This window comes from Littorina saxatilis, linkage group LG2, assembly GCF_037325665.1.
Source record: "Littorina saxatilis isolate snail1 linkage group LG2, US_GU_Lsax_2.0, whole genome shotgun sequence".
NCBI classification, from domain to species: Eukaryota; Metazoa; Mollusca; class Gastropoda; order Littorinimorpha; family Littorinidae; genus Littorina; species Littorina saxatilis.
This window is the reverse complement of record NC_090246.1, coordinates 51671667-51693099: the sequence shown is the minus strand read 5'-3', so window position 1 is coordinate 51693099 and position 21433 is coordinate 51671667. Positions and strand designations below refer to the sequence as shown.

The 21433-nt window shown below is 40.3% G+C and overlaps 2 protein-coding genes across 2 annotated transcripts; one reads left to right on the top strand and one right to left on the bottom strand.

Moving 5' to 3' along the window:
* Window positions 1–213: 213 nt before the first annotated feature.
* Window positions 214–9264, bottom strand: LOC138959199 (28 kDa heat- and acid-stable phosphoprotein-like). Its single transcript, XM_070330600.1, has 6 exons — window positions 9147–9264; window positions 8622–8740; window positions 5982–6167; window positions 5277–5404; window positions 4037–4188; window positions 214–2130 (listed from the first exon to the last, which is right to left on the bottom strand). The coding sequence occupies exons 1-6, from the start codon at window positions 9154–9156 to the stop codon at window positions 2081–2083; spliced, it is 645 nt and encodes a 214-aa protein (XP_070186701.1). The 5' UTR covers window positions 9157–9264; the 3' UTR covers window positions 214–2080.
* Window positions 9265–9472: 208 nt separating this feature from the next.
* LOC138959201 (protein BUD31 homolog) lies at window positions 9473–21229 on the top strand. Its single transcript, XM_070330602.1, has 4 exons — window positions 9473–9662; window positions 17330–17452; window positions 18131–18297; window positions 20418–21229. Exons 1-4 carry the CDS (start codon window positions 9569–9571, stop codon window positions 20466–20468), a joined length of 435 nt encoding a protein of 144 aa, XP_070186703.1. The 5' UTR covers window positions 9473–9568; the 3' UTR covers window positions 20469–21229.
* Window positions 21230–21433: the final 204 nt, after the last annotated feature.

Genomic DNA, 21433 nt, shown 5'->3' with positions numbered 1-21433 from the left:
GGGAATGTGAAGTCAGGTACAAGCTCAACTCATTATTAAAGTTTATGACAAGACAAGACTGCATTTATAGAATAAGATGTAGTTTTGTGCAGACAAAAAAACAAAAAACAAAAACATATAAAGGACAGACAGATAGATAAAAGAAAGCAATGGGATAACTCATGCGGATTTCATATGGAAGAGGACATACAGACACATTCAGAAGGACTGATGTGAACTCAGTTTCTTTAATCGGCTGTCAAAACAGTACATGTCAGACAACAGAAAGAAGTACATGTATGTACAGTTTGACACAAGACCCAACAATCCAGCTAGATTCATTGCAAATGCAAGGTGAACACATACATGAACTATGACATTAAATCAACAGTTCCCATCTGATTTTTTCAATAGTTTTTAAAATGCCAGTTTTTATCTTTATGTTATCGCAGTTTCAAGTTCTTGCATTCAGTCACGAACAAACACCACTTCACAATACTGTGGAACCACCACCCAAAACACACACAAAATTATATTTAATCATGAATCCCAGTAACTGTTCTTAAAGAATTAAAATCAGTCTGGCAGTTTCAACATGCAGGAGCGATGACAGAATAATAAACTGAAAACATCTTACTTCACAATCACAAGCAAAATCATTCAACCCAAATAAGGGAAGCGTATGAAAGCTACATTCTTGCAAAAGCTAACTCTTGAACTGAAGCTATATGGCAAGCTGGCTGCTTGAGTTAACTTGAACTGATTCACCCAGTCCTAGAGACTAGTAACATTAGACTTTAGATGAATTTTTGCTTTTAACTAAACAATCTTTTTAATGCAGACCCTGAGCATTTTAGACTGATAAGAACATGTTTGGAGACAAAAATAATGGTGCATCGGATGAAGCATAGAATTTGTATACTTGACCCGATAACTTCAGTGATTTTCATTGCATTTTGATATATAATGCACCATTTACCTGGGTTGCAGCAAATTTGTATTTTATATGATGCAGCTCTGAAAAGTAGACAGAACTTAATGGAAATCTCTGGTACTTTCAGTTGTAAAATGTTTACACTGGTTCCCATGCGAATAAATAGGGATGCATCGATAGTGGAACACACAGCATAGTCCAGATTAGCATATGGTGTAATAATAATCACATTTTTTGCCCTGCCCCAAATAATGGATGATGTAACCGAAAAATTAAGACCTGAATGGAAAGTCTTTAATGTCTCCTCCTACCTCGGCCTCCACGGATACGTTTTTTTCTTCAATTCTTAGGAATAAAGGTGCTCCGCACAAAGCATAATGACATTTCCATGTAAAATAAAATAAAATGTTCATGCAAATCACACATGAGCATTTACAGATTTTTGTGTGTGTATTCTTCATAGTACTGGGGGATGTTTTATATATGAAGATCAACTGAAGACTGAAAGCGCTTCTCCCGACATCTGATGGAAGATGGAAATGGATTTGTTTGCACTTTTTTGAGGGAGAAACAAATCAGAACATGAAAAATCGATCTAATCAAGGTTAATGAACAAATCTGAAATGGTGCAGGAATATAAATATGTGACAAAACTTCACCAGTGACAGCAAAATGCATCACATGTTACAGTATATCTCTCTGCTGCCCGACACTTTGTATGCTTCTGACCGAACCTAACAAATCTATAAGAAAGGTAATGTATTCTTGAAACAACATAATTTAAAGACTTCTGTGCAACAAAACTTAACTATTGAAAAAATGTAACACTCTTTGACTACAACCATTCACTTTTATTTTCCATAAAATAGCATTTGATTTGTACATTGTACAGGTATGCACCAGGATGTTACTGATGTCAGCTAACTGATGAGTTAACCACATTCTACTGAGAAAACACAGGTGGACCTCGGGCTGATCGAGTCGGACAAGGCGAGTGAGAGATAGCATTCAACCCTGTCTGATCTGTGGCTAAACGCGGCTTCATTGCATGTCACAACCCTGGACAAGCTGACTGAGGAGAAACGCTGAGAACAAAATACGGCCGAGAGCACCTGTGTTAAGACAACACTGTGAAAGTGAAGCACAGGGTATAAGTGGAGAGCTGCGTCATGACTTGCCCTTGCTTTTCGCTGCCACGTCCTTGGCGTCTTCTTTTGCTGCAACAAAGACAAAGAGGAAACTATGATCAGACCTTCACAAGGATAGCTCCTTTACTCCTTTTTTGACTCACATGCGAAGCAAAAGTGAGTCTATGTACTCACCCGAGTCGTCCGTCCGTCCGTCCGGACGTCCGTCCGTCCGGAAAACTTTAACGTTGGATATTTCTTGGACACTATTCAGTCTATCAGTACCAAATTTGGCAAGATGGTGAATGGTGACAAGGCCCCAAAAAACATACATAGCATCTTGACCTTGCTTCAAGGTCAAGGTCGCAGGGGCCATAAATGTTGTCTAAAAAACAGCTATTTTTCACATTTTTTACATTTTCTCTGAAGTTTTTGAGATTGAATACCTCACCTATATATGATATATAAAGCAAAGTAAGCCCCATCTTTTGATACCAGTTTGGTTTACCTTGCTTCAAGTTCAAGGTCACAGGAGCTCTTCAAAGTTGGATTGTATACATATTTTGAAGTGACCTTGACCCTGAACTATGGAAGATAACTGTTTCAAACTTAAAAATTATGTGGGGCACATGTTATGCTTTCATCATGAGACACATTTGGTCACATATGATCAAGGTCAAGGTCACTTTGACCCTTATGAAATGTGACCAAAATAAGGTAGTGAACCACTAAAAGTGACCATATCTCATGGTAGAAAGAGCCAATAAGCACCATTGTACTTCCTATGTCTTGAATTAACAGCTTTGTGTTGCATGACCTTGGATGACCTTGACCTTGGGTCAAGGTCACATGTATTTTGGTAGGAAAAATGTGTAAAGCAGTTCTTAGTGTATGATGTCATTGCTAGGTTTAGTTATTTGACCTTGACCCTGAAGGTCAAGGTCATGTAAAGGTCAAGGTCAAGCATGTGAGTCGTATGGGCTTTGCCCTTCTTGTTTGGTCTCCGAATTACAAAAATATGCCAGACCTGTGCACACTCAAAACGCTCATCAGTAGTAAACAAACCAAATTTCAGTAGTTTTTAACACGTTTCAGTAGTAAGCTGTGACGACAGTTCAAGACATAATTCTGCTCACAAAGCACACAAACTGAAACACTGTTGTGCCGTTTTCTTCTTCTTTGGTGACAGAGCTGGCGTCTCCTCTTCACTATCTGAATCTCGCACTCTTTTTTTCTTTTCCATGTTTCACTTCAATCACAAGTTGCCACGCAGACGCTGGACGAACTAAGTCTAAGAACAAAGACTCAATGCTGAGAACACGCGTGTTTCCGGTAAATCGGAAAACGTCTTTTCAGCGCAACGGCCAACTAATTGGTCAAAACATCTTAAAACAGAAAAAAAGTACATTTTTTGTTTTGAGTAAAACATCGGAATTTCGGAATTTTAATTAAAAACCCGTAACACCGTATTCTGCATATAAAAATCGGAGAAATTACGGAGAAACCATAGATGTGCACAGGTCTGATATGCTCATCGGATGTTCATGATTCATTGCGACAATGATCGCTTGCCCGAAGTTTTGGAAAATACACGTGCTTAGCATTAGCAATCGCTGCCAGTGATCAGCAAGCCAATGGCGATGAATCGTGGCTCCAGTAGGCATATTTTTAAAAGAAAAGGGTATAACATCGAGTGAAAACTGCAGAACATCATATCAGAGTTAGTTGTTTGTAGGGACGGCATCGTGCTAGTGCTTTGAAAAGCTTGCATCAATATCAGGGGCTCTTACTCACCCTCACTGCATATTTTCAGAAAATGCTTAACGTTACACTCACACTGAAAATGTTGCCCAAGGTGAATACAGAACATTGCTTCAACACTTTTGGATGACAAAAACTTGCTATTTTTAAATATATATTGCAAAAACATAATCCAGTTTGCAATCAAGGTCTGTGTTTCATACATAAACTGCAAGAAGGCACATAAAAACCATACCTTTACGCTCCTCTTCTTTCTTGCGAGCTGTTTCTTCACGCTGCTTTCGAATAAGTGCCAAACGTGCCAGGTCAGCTTGTGCCTCCTCAGTTTTACCGGCCATATGCAGCTGCTGGTATTTTCTCCTAGCTTCCTGCTTTTCTAATTCTTCCCTAAAAAAAAAGAAAAGTACATTTACTCATTTGTATACATTTAAACAGAACAAGAAGGGCAAAGCCCATACGACTCACATGCTTTACATATTTTTCCTACCAAAATACATGTGACAAGGTCATCCAAGGTCATGCAACACAAAGTTGTTAATTCAAGACATAGGAAGTACAATGGTGCTTATTGGCTCTTTCTACCATGAGATATGGTCACTTTTAGTGGTTCACTACCTTATTTTGGTCACATTTCATAAGGGTCAAAGTGACCTTGACCTTGATCATATGTGACCAAATGTGTCTCATGATGAAAGCATAACATGTGCCCCACATAATTTTTAAGTTTGAAACAGTTATCTTCCATAGTTCAGGGTCAAGGTCACTTCAAAATATGTATACAATCCAACTTTGAAGAGCTCCTGTGACCTTGACCTTGAAGCAAGGTAAACCAAACTGGTATCAAAAGATGGGGCTTACTTTGCCCTATATATCATATATAGGTGAGGTATTGAATCTCAAAAACTTCAGAGAAAATGGGAAAAATGTGAAAAATAGCTGGTTTTTAGGCAACATTTATGGCCCCTGCGACCTTGACCTTGAAGCAAGGTCAAGATGCTATGTATGCTTTTTGGGGCCTTGTCATCATACACCATCTTGCCAAATTTGGTACTGATAGACTGAATAGTGTCCAAGAAATATCCAACGTTAAAGTTTTCCGGACGTCCGGACGGACGGACGACTCGGGTGAGTACATAGACTCACTTTTGCTTCGCATGTGAGTCAAAAATGGATTTAATATGAAAAAGAAAAGATGGACAAAGACACCATGGCTGTGCAGTAGTGTGGAGAGCACACACATGTATGTGCAGTCATAAATTTGGCAGTACACATGAAACCAACGATCACAGTCGTAACGTCTTCTGCACACTCGACCACACACACTCATAGGATGGGACAGGACAGGACAAGGCAGAGACACAGAGAGAGAGAGAGAGAAGAGAGAGAAGAGAGAGATATCCATGAAAGAAAAAGGCAGAGAAGTGAACAGCAGTTTGTCTTTTTAAGTAGTTCTTGCAAAAATATGTAATCAATACCTTTCCCTCCGAGAAAGGTTTATTGGGGCGTCACCCAGTTCTGACACTTTCTTGTTCCGTTTCCCTCCTGCTCTGTTGGGATTTTCTATTTGGATTAGATGTTCTACTCCCTTTGCTTTGCCTCCTTCCTGCATGACATGGAAACAAAATTAAAAGTGTACAATAACACAAATGTAGTAAAGAAACACTACAAGTACAATACAAACCAAGGGCTGATTTTACTGTAAAACTCTGCTTGTCGATCATAATCAACCTACTGCGTTACCATTACCAAGTAATCTTGATTATTTTATCAGTTTTTAAGTGTCATTCTGGAAAAGACATGGTCAACAGATCTACCCTGCCAGTTTTGAAAGTATCTGATGGATTTCCATATACATGTACCACTTTCTCATAACAGCTTCCTTTGACAGAAAGACCAAAAGACAAGGTTTATGTTCACTTTATTTTTCTTGCCTTTTTGTTTCAGGGATTTGCTGTTAACATCATTTTCCCTGTGGCCACCCACTGATTGTATATATATATCATTTCACACCCTGCTCGCAATACGGAAAATATCCTGAAAAATAGAACAAAGTCAGCCAGGCTTATGAAAGCCTGAAGGACCTGCAGATCCCAAACATTTTTATACTGAATACTTAAATAGAACTATCTGTTTCTTTTCAAGTCCAACCCTGACAGAAACAAGAAACAACAAAAACTCACATCATCACTACTGTCTTCTTCAGACGAAGAGGCATCAGAGCCTTTCTTTTCTTCAGCAGGAGCAGCGGCGCCACCTTCTTCAGTGGGGCCACTTTCTTCAGTTTCAGTTTCTTTCGTTTCTTTTGTTTCTTTAGTCTCTTCCTTCTCGTCTTTCTCCTCTTCGTCACTTTCAATGCCACGCTGTCTCTGCAATACAAAGGTATAACAAAAAAAAGTCAAAATGAAAATGGAATCACAAAGAAGAGGGAGAAAAACAAACAAAAGAAAAGTGTTGGTGATGATTCTATGGGATTACCGGGTTGTGACTGACTGGCATACAAAAACAACTAGAGATTCCATTCACTTATTCAGTACACCACGCTGGTAGACATTCAATGAACATGTGCACACATCTTTGAATTAACATTGGTCAAATTTTTTCTATCAATATTCTTGTCAGTTGTATGTCCATTTAAATGCCAATTACACAGGGATCGCGTTTACCGGTAATTTCCGGTATTTTACCGATTGAGATTCGCCAATACCAATAAAACAAGAAGAGCAAACGCTCGATCGAGTCACTTTCGCAGTTCTGAATATTATATGAGGCATCAGATGGACAGGAAGAAATTGCTATTCACAACACAATGCATACCTGATGTAAAGAATAATCCTATAAAGTTTGAATCAAATCCGATGAATAGTTTCAGAGATATGATATTTTAATTTTTTTCCTTCAAGACATACCTGTGACCTTGAAAAAGGTCAAAGGTCACCAAAGCAGACGTCAAAGTGTAGAGGTCACTGGGAGTCACGTTCACATAAAATTTGAGCCCGGTCACTTTTATAGTTTCCGAGAAAAGCCCAACGTTAAGTTGTGTGTTGCCGAACAGAAAAGGCTAGTTATCTCCCTTGTTTTTCTGATAACGTTCGTAAAAGGCTACAGATGTAAATACTTTGATGTAAAGAATAATCCTACAAAGTTTCAATCACATCCGATGAACTTTGTCAAAGATATAAAATGTCTAATTTTTCCTTTGACGCTGACCTGTGACCTTGAAAAAGGTCAAAGGTCAACGAAACCATCGTTAAAGTGTAGAGGTCATTGGAGGTCACGACTAAACAAAATATGAGCCCGATCGCTTTGATAGTTTCCGAGAAAAGTCCAACGTTAAGGTGGTGTCTACGGACGGCCGGCCGGACGGCCGGCCGGACAGACTAACACTGACCGATTACATAGAGTCACTTTTTCTCAAGTGACTCAAAAAAATGGGTGCTCGGTCAGATTGTTAATTGGTTTGACCAGGGTAAAAATAAAGAGTGGAAAATAAAATCCGTTATGAAGAATCCATGGTCTGTGAGAGAGAGAGAGAGAGAGAGAGAGAGAACTCAGAACTTTATTACATAAGGATAAAGGTTTTAGGCTTAGCCTAATCTTCCAACCTGTCCTTGGAACATATACAGAGAATAATTGTAAACGAAAGCAAAGACTGCGCACATACACACACACACACACATCCACACCCACGTATACACACACACATGCACACATAAACTCACACACACACACACACACACACATGCACACACACACACATGCACACACACATGCACACACACACACATATACACACACACATGCTCGCGCGCGCGAGCGTGCGCTCGCATATCTACACACAAGCACATGCTATCATTTCATACCTAAAAGGAACAGTATCTAATCAAAGTATTAAACTAGTAAAACATCAAAATAATGGTCGAGTATAAACATAAAAAACAAAACACTTAAGAGCATTGCATACATTATCCGAGTACACAATGGAAACTAGAGAGAGAGAGAGAGAGAGAGAGAGAGGCATGGCTTGTTATGACAGGTGTCATGTTGATACAATGTTGCCATGTCTCATGGAAAACAAATTGATGAGGCTTGGTGTCGCAAGGTTGTGTTAACGAAACGGCAAAAATGACCCGAATTTATTCCACAGAAAACGTCTGCGTGTCACTGTCCATGGGATTGATAAACATTGATTTAGTCATTGTTTGCCTTTGACTGGTTGCCTTGGCAGGTTGACCGATTTTCGTGAGAGCATTGTGGTCAGCTCATGTCATACTGGTTTGAAAGATATCTAGCGCGATCACTGTTACAAGACATTGTGTTTTATTACGTAAACAAATGGTAAAACATGTTATTTGGGTCACTTACTCGTATAATGTCAGTTGTCACCGTCTCGAGCATTACAACACTCGCAGATCATTCTTGAAGTTGAAGCATACAATTAAAAACAACGGAGAGCCGATTTCCACAGGAGCAGGTATTATTTTGTTACTTTACAGTGGCACAAGAGAGAGCACGCTTGCGTACAAAAGTGTAACTCATTAAAAGGGCAGTAACTCAATACACATTGTGTCTATACACTTTTGTACTTGAACTTGAACTTGAACTTGAAGTTTACTATGAGGTAGGCTGTGTAGCCTTTACATAGGTCCTATTACTAGACTGTAGCATGCGTGGCGGGCTATTCTACAATCTAAACGAGGCAGGTAGGGTTGTACATAGAAGTACTGTGGCGCCAGAAATTGTCTATCCTGGTCTTAAAGCTGTTGACTGATGGCGCTGTTACTGTACCCTTAACCAAAATCTGGGTCGAGCAAAAGGCTTACCCTCCATTGTCGTTCACGCTCTTCTTTATCTGCGGCAGCTTTTAAGTCTTCTGGCTGAGTAAACTGTCGCCTCTGGCCTTTATGGCTACGCTTCCCACCACGTCCTCCGCCTCCGCCTCCTGCAGAAACAGATTTAGAGTATATGTAACATACTAACAACTTGTTTTGTGTGTGTGTGTGTGTGTTTTTATGCTGGAGTAGGACACTAGGAGCCATTGTACTGGTACTTAGTACTCTGAGTGTTTCTGTCATGATGATACACATCAAACTAGTATCAAATACAACAAACCAGCCATCGTAACATGCCTAAATAAAAATAGTGTACACACCAAATGTTTCTTTTTGTCACAGTTTGTGTTTCTGTCATCATTTAGTTAGTCACACCACTACACAGACCAAAAATAAAATGGATCGTGTGCGCACTATTTTCATTTAATAGGGTAGACAACATTTCTTCGTTGCTTACTCATAAAATGTATGACTTGACAAAGCAAAACCTATTCATGTCCTTTCTTTAAATATTACCCTTTGGCATGATGTTAAATGGGTCGGTTGTGGTACCACAAGTTCCTTCTGGCTCCAACGGAAATGTGTCTGGTGGCAATGGGATTTAAAGGGGGTGTTTACTATTTTCTTTTGTGTACGTTAGACCCTTTGATACTATGAAGCCATGGACCAATGTTTTTAAGAAGAAAGTAAAGTTATATGCATTAACAATATGTAACCAAACAATATCATTAAAAAAAAACAAAAAAAGGATATCTATTTTTGGTGGGTCAACGGATTATTACAGTCCCCAAGTCCTATTCTGAAATAATGAATCCTCACAGGAAGTTAAGAAACGGAAGTCGTAGGAGTTACGTTTCCCTTACTTTATGGTATTGACGTACGAGGCGAAACTGCAGTGGAGAATAGTATAATACGCAAAGCTTTCATACATTTTCACGATGCCAAAAGTACGAAGAAGTAGAAAACCACCGCCAGATGGATGGGAGTTGATTGAACCAACAATTGATGAGCTTGACCAAAAAATGCGTGAAGGTAATGAAAGCCAAGTATGAGTATGAAATTGCGATTCCTGGTGAAATGTGGTACTGAGTGAAAATATCTGAATTGATTAGTCAGTTTACCCAGTTTTTTTGTCACAGTCAGAAATTATGCAGTGTTGGGCTGCCGTGGGAATTTTTTAACTGAATTTAGGAGTTCACACCACAGTTAACAGGGGAAAGGGGGGGTGCTAAAAGTAAAAGAAGAAACACAATGAACATGGTCGGGTAAAACCATAATATTAACACTAACAGTAACAGTTCTAATTAATACTTTACTAGTACAGCAGCCCCTCTCATGAACGGACACCTTTGGGCTATGCAGATGTGTCTGTACATTACAGTTGGTCGGTCACAGGAGGAATGCCTCCCCCAATCACACATAAAGCGCGACTACCGTTCCCAAGACCCAGGATGTGTAACAAAGATGCTACGGGACCTAAATCTACCATCTCTACAAGAGCGCAGAAAACAACAGCGACTCACCACTCTCTTCAAAATCATTGAGGGACATACCCCAGCAATACCTCCAGAAAACTTCCTGAAACCAATAGATAAAGAGAAGAGGAAAATACGAGCCAACACCTTTCCCGATTGCGTAGCAAGTAACATCGTCACCAAGTACTCTTACAACAACACCCGTGGCTACATCATTCCAGACGCCAGCACAGAGCAGTATCGACGCTCCTTTTTCGTGCAGACGGTGGCTGAGTGGAATGCACTAGACGAGCAGGTGGTCCAGGCAAAATCTGTTGCTGCTTTCTCAACAGCAATAAGCAGAGGTGCCACAAGCGGCCCTCTGCTCTAAAATCTAGAAAATCACTTTTAAACCAGCTTTTAAACATTTTAAATTAGGGAAGCTAAAATAAGAGGACTGGGGTCGGCGTGTATGTTGGGTGCTTTACGTCCCTCGTTACCCCCCAGCTCCTCAAACACCCAAACAATGATAGGAAATTGTATAGGTTATGGGGTGTCCTAAACTAGGGGTTACTTGAAGTAACATGTTTAGATGTTTTTATGAGGACACACAAAAATTGATAGGTCCTTAGTTTAAGTTTGTTTTTAACGTATAGGCGGTGCGCTCTCACCCCCTTCGCGCAAATAACCTAAAAAGGTTCCAAGCGGCGTAAAATTCCTGATCCTGACCCACAGTGTAACTGTGACTGACTGAGTCTTAATTATGCTTCTTAGCCACTACAATAAGTTCTTAAACTCTTAGTCTTAAAGAGGCGACGTGTGGTACAAAAGGAGCCAAGCTCCGCCTCGTTCAGTATGTCTTCTGACTGTTTTGGGAGAATGAACTAGTCACTTCAAAAAGAAAAATTATGCCAGAAAGCATTGGCTTTTTTGAATGAAATTTTGTGAAGTTTCAAATAAAGTAGTGACGAACGCAACATTGACAAGGCGGTTTTGAAATTCAAAATCCCGCCTGTCAGTCACAGAAAAAGTGGATGTTCCAGAACACGCTAAATAAAGAGGGCCAGATACCAAGTCTGGAAGCGTGCCAATGTTTTTCTGGGATGATGCCGCGGCCATTCGCACTGACCGCCTGTCCCGATCGGGTTACACACTACACCGCGCCAGCCGCAGCAGGCAGAGGCAATTTTTTTCTCCATGTCATTTTAAACTTCACAGAGTGAGTTTATTTACTACAGTGTTGTCAGTTCGATTAAGAAACAAACACTTGTCATGTCGTTATTTCTTTTTATTTCATTATTTTTTTTATTACTTTATCTTGTTCATACTGTGCAGGGGTCGACACTAACTTATTTGGCCTGGGGCCACACTGGCCCCAGAGATGGAAATTGCTGGGGCGGAAAACAAAAATCTGGGGCCCACTCTTATTCATGCTAAGTATATATATATATATATATATAAGGTATATATACCTTCAGAATCCCCACTTTTTCCAAGTGGTTCTCCACTATAAGATCTGCACGGACGGCAATGCATTGATTGTCTGTTTTACTTCATCGTACTGAAGCCAGGGAAATTCTTTCAACCATTATTTTGACATTGAAATTACGACAGCGCTTCGCGCTTTTGGCTGCATCGGTCTCCTTTTTCGTTTCTCTCCACCCTGTTCTTCATCTTCATTTCCATGTCTTTTTACACCAGGGAAGTGTCGCCACATTTTGCGTTTGGAATTTGAAGGCGATACTTATCTCTCACGCTAAAGAGCGCAATCTGGGAGTTATTTCCCTTGCGGCATTGTCCTTCGACGATTTCAATTTCTTTTTCTTGACTGCGGCATTGATCGTAACGCAAATTTCAGTGACGACTTTGACTGGCGATTTTTAGTGATTGGCTCTGGCATTAGAATTTTCGGTTTGTCATTGTTGGAATTTATCTTGGGGCGGAGTGGGCCCCAAGCTCCGGCAATGTTTGGGGCGGAACACAAAACTCTGGGGCGTTCCGCCCTCCGCCCCCGCTAGTGTCGAACCCTGCTGTGTTGAGCAGGCTGCATTACGGTACTCACAGTTCACACCAACGCTGACAATTCAGATGTAACGACAGCACTGCCTGGAATATGTGCAGCTTCTTTTAGAAAAGACAGTTTTACTCTTTACTTGACGTTTCTGGTAGAACATCACGTTTCACCTGCCACTGTTGAAAGACACATTCTTCACTTTTTCACTACACAGAAACATCACTTCTTAAACATCCACTGGAAACTCTGCGGTAAATAACAGACTCCTCTGTCTGTCACAGATATGATCCTCAGCAATATCTAGCCATTGCGATGCTCCGCCTTTGTCACGGTTTAGTGACATGGATTGAGAAAGGAACACTATGTCGGGTGCCTATCTCCAATTGTGATGGAAAGCGCCTGTGCTTGAGTCGGGGTGACGGTATGAAACCGCAGACAGAGCATAGCGCAGCACGGGGATTTCGTTTTGCAGGGGTTCCACGTGGGTGATTTCTGCTGTCAGGGCAAAACTGGCGGTGACTGAACTGGATACGTGACACGCGGAGTCACGTGATATTTTCAAGGTTGTTTTGTGGGGACATGAAACTGGGCACTTCAACATTTGGAGGCCAGAGAGAAGGGCAGGTTTCTTGTTTCCAGAAGTTTGTTGGTTTACAACACGTTGGTGATACATCATTTCATGACAACGTGCCGTTCTGCATGTACAGTAGGGCTTTTGGGAACGTCAAGAAGGGACCACTTTTCGCCGTCTACATGTTATTTGACAAGGTTGTCAGGTGTGACTCTTGGCTGAGCGGGGGAATTTTCCAACGCATAAAGTAATTCAGCGCAAGAGGGGTATGGCAAGAAATTCGTCGACGGGCGGAAGCTATATCAAAGGAAGCGGATTCGCTTAATTAAAGGAGAGCTACCTACATTAGGCTGTTGAGCCTTTTTCCTACTCATCGGTACGGAGCTGTATGCTGTAACCTGGTGTCGCGGAGCTGTATGCTGTAACCTGGTGTCGCGGTGCTGTATGCTGTTGCTGCTGCTGGGATAACCGGTGAGGCCGTCACCGTCTGCAGGGGTCTTCCGGCAGGCAGTGACGTCACCTACACGACACCCGTTGTCTTCAGCAGCTGAGTGAGGCGCCTGATTTCCCCACGATTCCCTGCTTTGTTCCACGCCAGCCGGCACTCCAATCAACGAAGCAGTAGTGGGGAAGGACTATTTACGGGTCGCCCACTCCGTAACGAAAAGCTAAGTGCACCATGCCATTGCGCCTTTAACCACCAAGTCACCTTGTGATTTTATTTGAGTGGTGACGACGTGGGTTGTGACAACTGCATTTAACCAGCGCTTTTTACAGACAGCTATATTTCCTGTCTATACACGGGATCAGCGTGTTATTATCATTTTCTAGACTTTGACTCAATGACTGGCATTTTTTGTCAGTGACCTATTCATGGGTGCAACTCTTCCGTCCTAGACGGAATTTCCGTTTTTCTCAGGAGGCTGCAGACGGAAAATCCATTTTTTTGAAAATTCTGGAGCAAGGCCATTGTGTTTGGGTTGCTTGAGAGGTCAGCCACCTTTTTTTACGTTTTGAACGTAAAAACATCTTTTGGAGTGAAGTCTCGAGGGAGGTGGCAAGATAGTATATAAACAGGCGTCTGAAACGTATACTTTTGTTGATTCTATCTATTTGTATGACTGCGAGAGTGGATCGTTGTGTGGTTAGTTAGTTAGCAGTAACTAACCGTTCATAATCACCTTTTGTGATCTGTGAAACGTGACAGCCTTAAAAACAACCAACTTTTTTTTAAGTCTATGTCGTTAAACTTTTACTTGTCAAGAGGCTTTCTCCTCTGACCCTGACTCCAAACCAAGCCTTGAGTGACTGAGCTGCTAGTTTTCCCACCAAATTTCTCCTCTTCCCGCAAAATCTTGACCTCCAGACCCAATCTTGAACGAAACCAAACAAGTAGAGTAGGGGAAGGTCGGGAGAAAGTGAAACTGCCATATGTGCCTCGACGTACTGAACAACCCATTGTCAACGTCGCAATCCTGTTTCCTAACTTTCAGCTATACCCTTTATTTGTAATAAGCGGCTTCTGTTCAGAAAAAGATTGACATCTTCAGTTAATTGACCATATTTAGAAAGGTAATTTGACGGCAAGGGAAATGGTCAAACTTCCTGAACCCACCAGGCGGCAGCGACCTTCCGATTAGGAGGCCGATGTCTTACCACTACGCCACTGCGCCTGTCGTGGTAGGGTACACCTGACCTGTTTACCATTCAGTTTTGGCCGGAATTATTACGGATTTAGGCTCCACATGCTGGAATTATGGTCAGCTGGTCAAAATTCCTGTGGGACACCAATTTCAATCAATCAATCAATATGAGGCTTATATCGCGCGTATTCCGTGGGTACAGTTCTGAGCGCAGGGATTTATTATTGACTCACATGCGAAGCAAAAGTGAGTCTATGTACTCACCCGAGTCGTCCGTCTGGAAAACTTTAACGTTGGATATTTCTTGGACACTATTCAGTCTATCAGTACCAAATTTGGCAAGATGGTGTATGATGACAAGGCCCCAAAAAACATACATAGCATCTTGACCTTGCTTCAAGGTCAAGGTCGCAGGGGCCATAAATGTTGCCTAAAAACAGCTATTTTTTACATTTTCCCCATTTTCTCTGAAATTTTTGAGATTCAATACCTCACCTATATATGATATATAGGGCAAAGTAAGCCCCATCTTTTGATACCAGTTTGGTTTACCTTGCTTCAAGGTCAAGGTCACAGGAGCTCTTCAAAGTTGGATTGTATACATATTTTGAAGTGACCTTGACCCTGAACTATGGAAGATAACTGTTTCAAACTTAAAAATTATGTGGGGCACATGTTATGCTTTCATCATGAGACACATTTGGTCACATATGATCAAGGTCAAGGTCACTTTGACCCTTATGAAATGTGACCAAAATAAGGTAGTGAACCACTAAAAGTGACCATATCTCATGGTAGAAAGAGCCAATAAGCACCATTGTACTTCCTATGTCTTGAATTAACAGCTTTGTGTTGCATGACCTTGGATGACCTTGGGTCAAGGTCACATGTATTTTGGTAGGAAAAATGTGTAAAGCAGTTCTTAGTGTATGATGTCATTGCTAGGTTTAGTTATTTGACCATGTCAAGGTCAAGCATGTGAGTCGTATGGGCTTTGCCCTTCTTGTTATTTTTATTTTTTATGCAATTTATATCGCGCACATATTCAAGGCGCAGGGATTTATTTATGCCGTGTGAGATGGAATTTCTTTACACAATACATCACGCATTCACATCGGCCAGCAGATCGCAGCCATTTTGGCGCATATCCTACTTTTCACGGCCTATTATTCCAAGTCACACGGGTATTTTGGTGGACATTTTTATCTATGCCAATACAATTTTGCCAGGAAAGACCCTTTTGTCAATCGTGGGATCTTTAACGTGCACACCCCAATGTATTGTACACGAAGGGACCTCGGTTTTTCGTCTCATCCGAAAGACTAGCACTTGAACCCACCACCTAGGTTAGGAAAGGGGGGATTTGTGAATCATGAGCAACCTCTTGTCAATGTTAAGGTCATGCACAACAAACACAGGACACACTGAGGCACCCAGAAGTAGACCAAGATGCACAAACAGGAGAAATGAGACATACTTACAAAGACTGGCAATGTGCTCCAATAGCTGTTGGGTACCCTCTTACAAGCTCTACTGTACTCGGCAGCTCTTGTTTATAGACACTGACCTCGGGTCAGTGACCAACACTGCTGATGCCATTCCCCTCTGAATCTGATGTTTAAGTCAGTGTAACGATCTCATGTTTCGCCTGGGCCCAGCGGTTGGCTGGTGGCCGCTCATCAGGGGGTCATTACTATTGAAAACTATTTTGTCTGTCCACCCATTGCAGGTATGACCTGTACCGAAAATGAGTGTCTGCGTCCACATTTTGCATGTGGCCGCTAAGAGGGTGCAATTATCACTGAAAAACACTCTGTACGAAGTAGATTGTGTGTTCATGTCATTGGCCGAACACGCCAGGGGTCGTACATTGCAGTGACTGCTGTACTACTAAATGTAGATTTTACTCCATAGAGTAAACCCATGGGGATCATAGTGAAGGAAGTATAGACAAGTGGGTGCCGCTGACATGGCGGGGTTGATTGTCCTTGCAACGTAAATATTATTGTAATTCAATCAAGTTGGCGTTTTAATGAAACAGATCCTGTGATTGGTCAGAATGGCCCAACTCATTAAAAATTACCGGTCATTATTATTGTCGATAACCACTCCTAAAAAAGCCATTAACCACCTGCTGGCGAGGCGCATTGATAAAACCTCAACTAGTCTCGGTTAGCTTTGAGGGTCATTTTACAAGTAGGAAATATGAAGGCCAACGAAATACCGAGACCATAAGGTATGCGAAGTGATGACGTCGAATGCGTGACGTAAGTTGATGCATGAATTCTTCCGGACTACGTCAGTCAATTCCAAAGATCGCTTTTGTGATGAAAAGAATTTGTTTTAGAGTTTGCTGTCCAGAAACCCATCAAAATAGAAGAAAAAATGTATGTGAAAGAAAACGAAACAGGAGCAGAGTGATAAGATAGGAATACAGAGACATATTTTTGGGGACTTGACCCTTGCAGGTAGGTGGACTGAAAGTAGTGTGTGAACAGAACAGAACCAATTCTGTCTGTTTACCATCGCATGAAAGCTGGAAAGAGATCGTCGTCAGATTGAATTACAATAACATTAACATGCTTCCATTTGAAACTTCTCGGTCTTCATCGTGGATTGACGCCCTCTCAAAGTCAATTGAAACCCTCCGTCGCTTCGCTCCGTCGGGCTTCAATTAGCTTTGGTCGGGCGTCAATCCACGATGACGACCTCGAAGTTTCAAATGGAAGCATGTTAATGTGTAATTATTAACAGACATGATGCTGAAGTAAATGTATAAAAATAAAACAGATCTTTACTCACCAAGAGAAAGACAGCACAATTTCAATATCAAATTTTTACCAACTGAGGCTCCTTCAGGACAACATTTAGAGAAAGTACAGTAAAACAAAAAGCAAAACAGCAGTGAACCAAACATTGTAAAGAAGAGGAAAAGATCAAACCAAAACGTAGAGGGAAATTACTCTGGTGCATTCTTATAATACAAAAATTGAAAGACGTTCTTTTTGTTTTTACAGCTGAAACGGAGCCTCATGAAGGAAAACGCAAAGTGGAAGGTTTGTGGCCAATCTTTCGACTCCACCATCAGAAATCTCGCTACATCTTTGATCTGTTTTATCGTCGCAAGGCTATCAGTAGAGGTAAGCAAACTGGTGATCTGATTTATTCTACTGATGGTTTGTTGTCCCTTTATATTTTTTTCAAATACATGCACACACTGCTTTGTGAAAGTCTCTCTACTGGTGAATGTGTGTACATGATTTTCTCTCAAAGCCCCATAACCTTGTGTAAGAATTTATGTAACTCGTAACTCACAAAGACAGACACGTTTACCCTTACTATTTTGGAGTAATTTATTACTATTTTTTAGAATTTTTGGGGAAAAATACTCCATTTGAGTTCAGACTACGATTTTCAAATGTGCTTCAACTAAGGTTTGTGTTACTAATGTTGTTGTTTGTAACCACTGGGTTACTATTTTGGTCATCAGATTACTATTTTTTTACTTGACCATTACTCTTGTCAAGTTTTGGGGGTAAACAGGTCTGCTAAGACTTGAAGTCACTTGCATCTTTTGAGTTCGAAGTGGGAAATGGAATGAAAGTTTACATTTGATAAGAAACAATGAATTTGATTAAACATGAATGTAGGACTAATTCACAGATATGCTAGGTTAATCTCTATGATTGCTACAGGTAAGAAAATGATCACCACTCCTCTCTGCAGGTTAACTACCACGAGGTTTTGAACTGAGTTAGACAGCACAGTAAGTGTGGTTTGAACACTGACAATTTCTAACTTTGCTTGTTTTTCTCAAGAACTGTACGAGTACGTCCTGAAGGAGAACATCGCAGACAAGAACCTCATAGCCAAATGGAAGAAACAAGGTTATGAAAACCTGTGCTGTCTACGTTGCATCCAGACACGAGATACCAACTTCAGTACCAACTGCATCTGCAGAGTACCAAAGGCTAAGCTTGAGACGGTGTGTACCATTTTACTATTATTATGTTTTGTGTATCTGTGTGTGTGTGTTTACAGTGTAGGGTACTTTACACTTCAGTTTCTTTTTTTTTGACAGTGCCTGTTTTATTTTAAAATCTACAGATGACCTGTACATATTTAGTTTGTCTGGCAGATAAATGTTATAGCTAACTTGTGTAGTAGAACATACTCACAGTTACTAAAAGTATAAAGAAAGATAAAATGACAAAATCCAAGCTGCAGAATATAACTTTCCTTGACAGAGTAAAGTTAAGGCTGTATAGGTGGTAAGTAGTTTCCTCCAACATGAATTCTTCGTCTTACCTTACTGCTGGGCTATTAATTGAATCAAAAATAACTTTACAAATACAATGAGAGCATTTGCTGAGGTTGTCCCCCTTGTGGCTCACTGAATGTGAAGCGGTCCAATAGGTTCTTTATTACTACTGTTAGTGTACTCTTATTTGCCTGATCTGCTGCACACAAGTCCTTTGTTTACATTCTTCACACTGCATATCACTGGACATATTATTCTATGTGTAAATCATTTCAATTCGACCTTAACCTCAGCTGGTGGTTCTCATATGACTCATGACTGAAAGAGAGTTTTGACAAAGAAATGTACATGTAGGTACATATGGAAACATGACCATGTTCTCCGAACGAGGTGAGCTAGCAAGTATGGTATTCGCAAGACAGTATGCACTCCTTTCTTGTGTTGGAAAATCATACAACCTTTGCTCAACGTGTATAGGTTTTTATTATCTGCTCATTCTGGCTGACGATGTGTCTGCGTTCAAGCATGTACAGTATAAGACTACCATGTCCCAAGTGGAGATATTTGTAGCAAGTCTCATTACATACATACAGTGGAACCCCCCTTTTAAGAATAAGACTCCCATGTTAAGACTTCCTCCTTTTTACATTTAGTCAAGTTTTGACTAAATATTTTAACATAGAGGGGGAATCGAGACGAGGGTCGTGGTGTATGTGTGTGTGTGTGTGTGTGTGTAGAGCGATTCAGAGTAAACTACTGGACCGATCTTTATGAAATTTTTCATGAGAGTTCCTGGGTATGATATCCCCAGACGTTTTTTTCATTTTTTCGATAAATGTCAGATGACGTCATATCCGGCAATTTGTAAAAGTTGAGGCGGCACTGTCACACCCTCATTTTTCAATAAAATTGATTGAAGTTTTGGCCAAGCAATCTTTGACGAAGGCCGGATTTTGGTATTGCATTAAAGGCTTAAAAATTAATTAATGACTTTGGTCATTAAAAATCGAAAAATTGTAATTAAAATTATTTTGTTATAAAACGATCCAACATTACCTTTATCTTATTCTTCATCCTTTTCTGATTCCAAAAACATATAAATATGTTATATTCGGATTAAAAACAAGCTCTGAAAATTAAAAATATAAAAATTATGATTAAAATTAAATTTCTGAAATCGATTTAAAAACAATTTCATCTTATTCCTTTGTCCGTTCCTGATTCCAAAAACATATAGATATGATATTTTTTGGTTAAAAACACGTTCAGAAAGTTAAAAAGAATACAGATATAGAAAAGCGTGCTATCCTCCTCAGCGCAACCGCTACCTCGCTTTTCTGGATTGTTAATTTCACTGCCTTTGCCACGAGCGGTGGACAGACGATGCTACGAGTGTACTGTCTTGCGGAAAAAATGCAATGCGTTCAGTTTCATTCTGTGAGTTCGACTGAGCTTGACTAAATGTTGTATTTTCGCCTTATGCGACTTGTTAAATTTAAGACCGTCCTTTCTCAGATGTTCTGTTCTTAACCTCTGTAAATTAACCTCCATTTGAAGACCTGATTTTCTGACTTGTTGAAGGTTGTAAAAGGGGGATTACGCTGTACTAAAATTGCTTTATGAGGCAATCTGTTTGGCTAAGTTTCACAGTTTTCCATTTTTTGGATAAACTAAATTTAACTTACTGACAGTAATACAGTGGAACCCCCCTTTTTATGACCTCCACAAATCTGAGAAAAATCAGTTCTTGCAATGGAGGGAGTTTAAGAATGGATGTGGATTAACTAGACAGAAAAAGACTTAGTACAAAAAATACTTAGTAAAAACGTGCCTATGTGTTTCAGGGCAAGATTGTGGAATGTATTCACTGCGGATGCAGAGGATGTTCTGGATGAAGACTGGAAGCTACAGACTGTGACTGTGCTTTTTCTTCCTTTCACTCCTGGCTGCAGATGACTTTCTTGTGATTTCACCCATAATTTTTTTATTGTAACATGTAAATTTGTCATCTGCATGTGCGGCTTAGTTTGAAGTAAAAGACCCCGCTGAGTGTGCGTGTTCACCACATTTATGCTTTGCATTGGAAATATGTGGGTATTTTGTTGCATACATTAATGGGGAAAAGATGTTTAAAAACATCACAGCACATTTTTACTTGTCAAAGCAAGCGAGCCAGGTTTCATGTAGACGCTTCCTTTGATTGGAACTGCTATATTGACACATTCAATCTTAGTGACCTGGAAAAAATAAAGCTCTTGAGTGGGTGTTCAACGGTGTGTGAAGTTGCTAATATTCAGAAAACAAATTGATCACATGGTATTGTGGGGTACGTTTTTTAATTCTGATTTTAGAATGTTTTTACCTTGGCACAGTTAACATACCATTACAAGCTCACTTCAATTCCTCATTAGATGCTTTCATTAGATCTATGGGCGTGTGTTGTGGGAGTGTGTGTGTGGACCGTATTGTTAGCAGCAGCAGCAGGATTTTTTTTTTTTAAGATGGTGTTGACAAGGCAAATTTAGATATTCTTTTCGACCAAGTTTTCATTTGTCACTACTAATTTTGTTACATGTTTGTGCTTTTTAATGTCTCTGTTTAAAAAAAATGGACTGATGTAAGTGTGCAGTGTTGCGTAAATAAATTGAAAAACGTCTTTTCTCTCGGTAGTGTTTGTTGTCTTCTTTCGTTTCTTTTGAAGTACAGTACTGCGAAGACAGTCGAATAATAATTAAAAAAAACGAGAAGGAACTGATCATACATGTATCCGTTTCCTTTCATCAAGGGTTTAAACTAAAACTTACAGTATACGAGTGCCATTCCTGATGGCTAATTTGAAACCTTCCGATACCCATTTTTC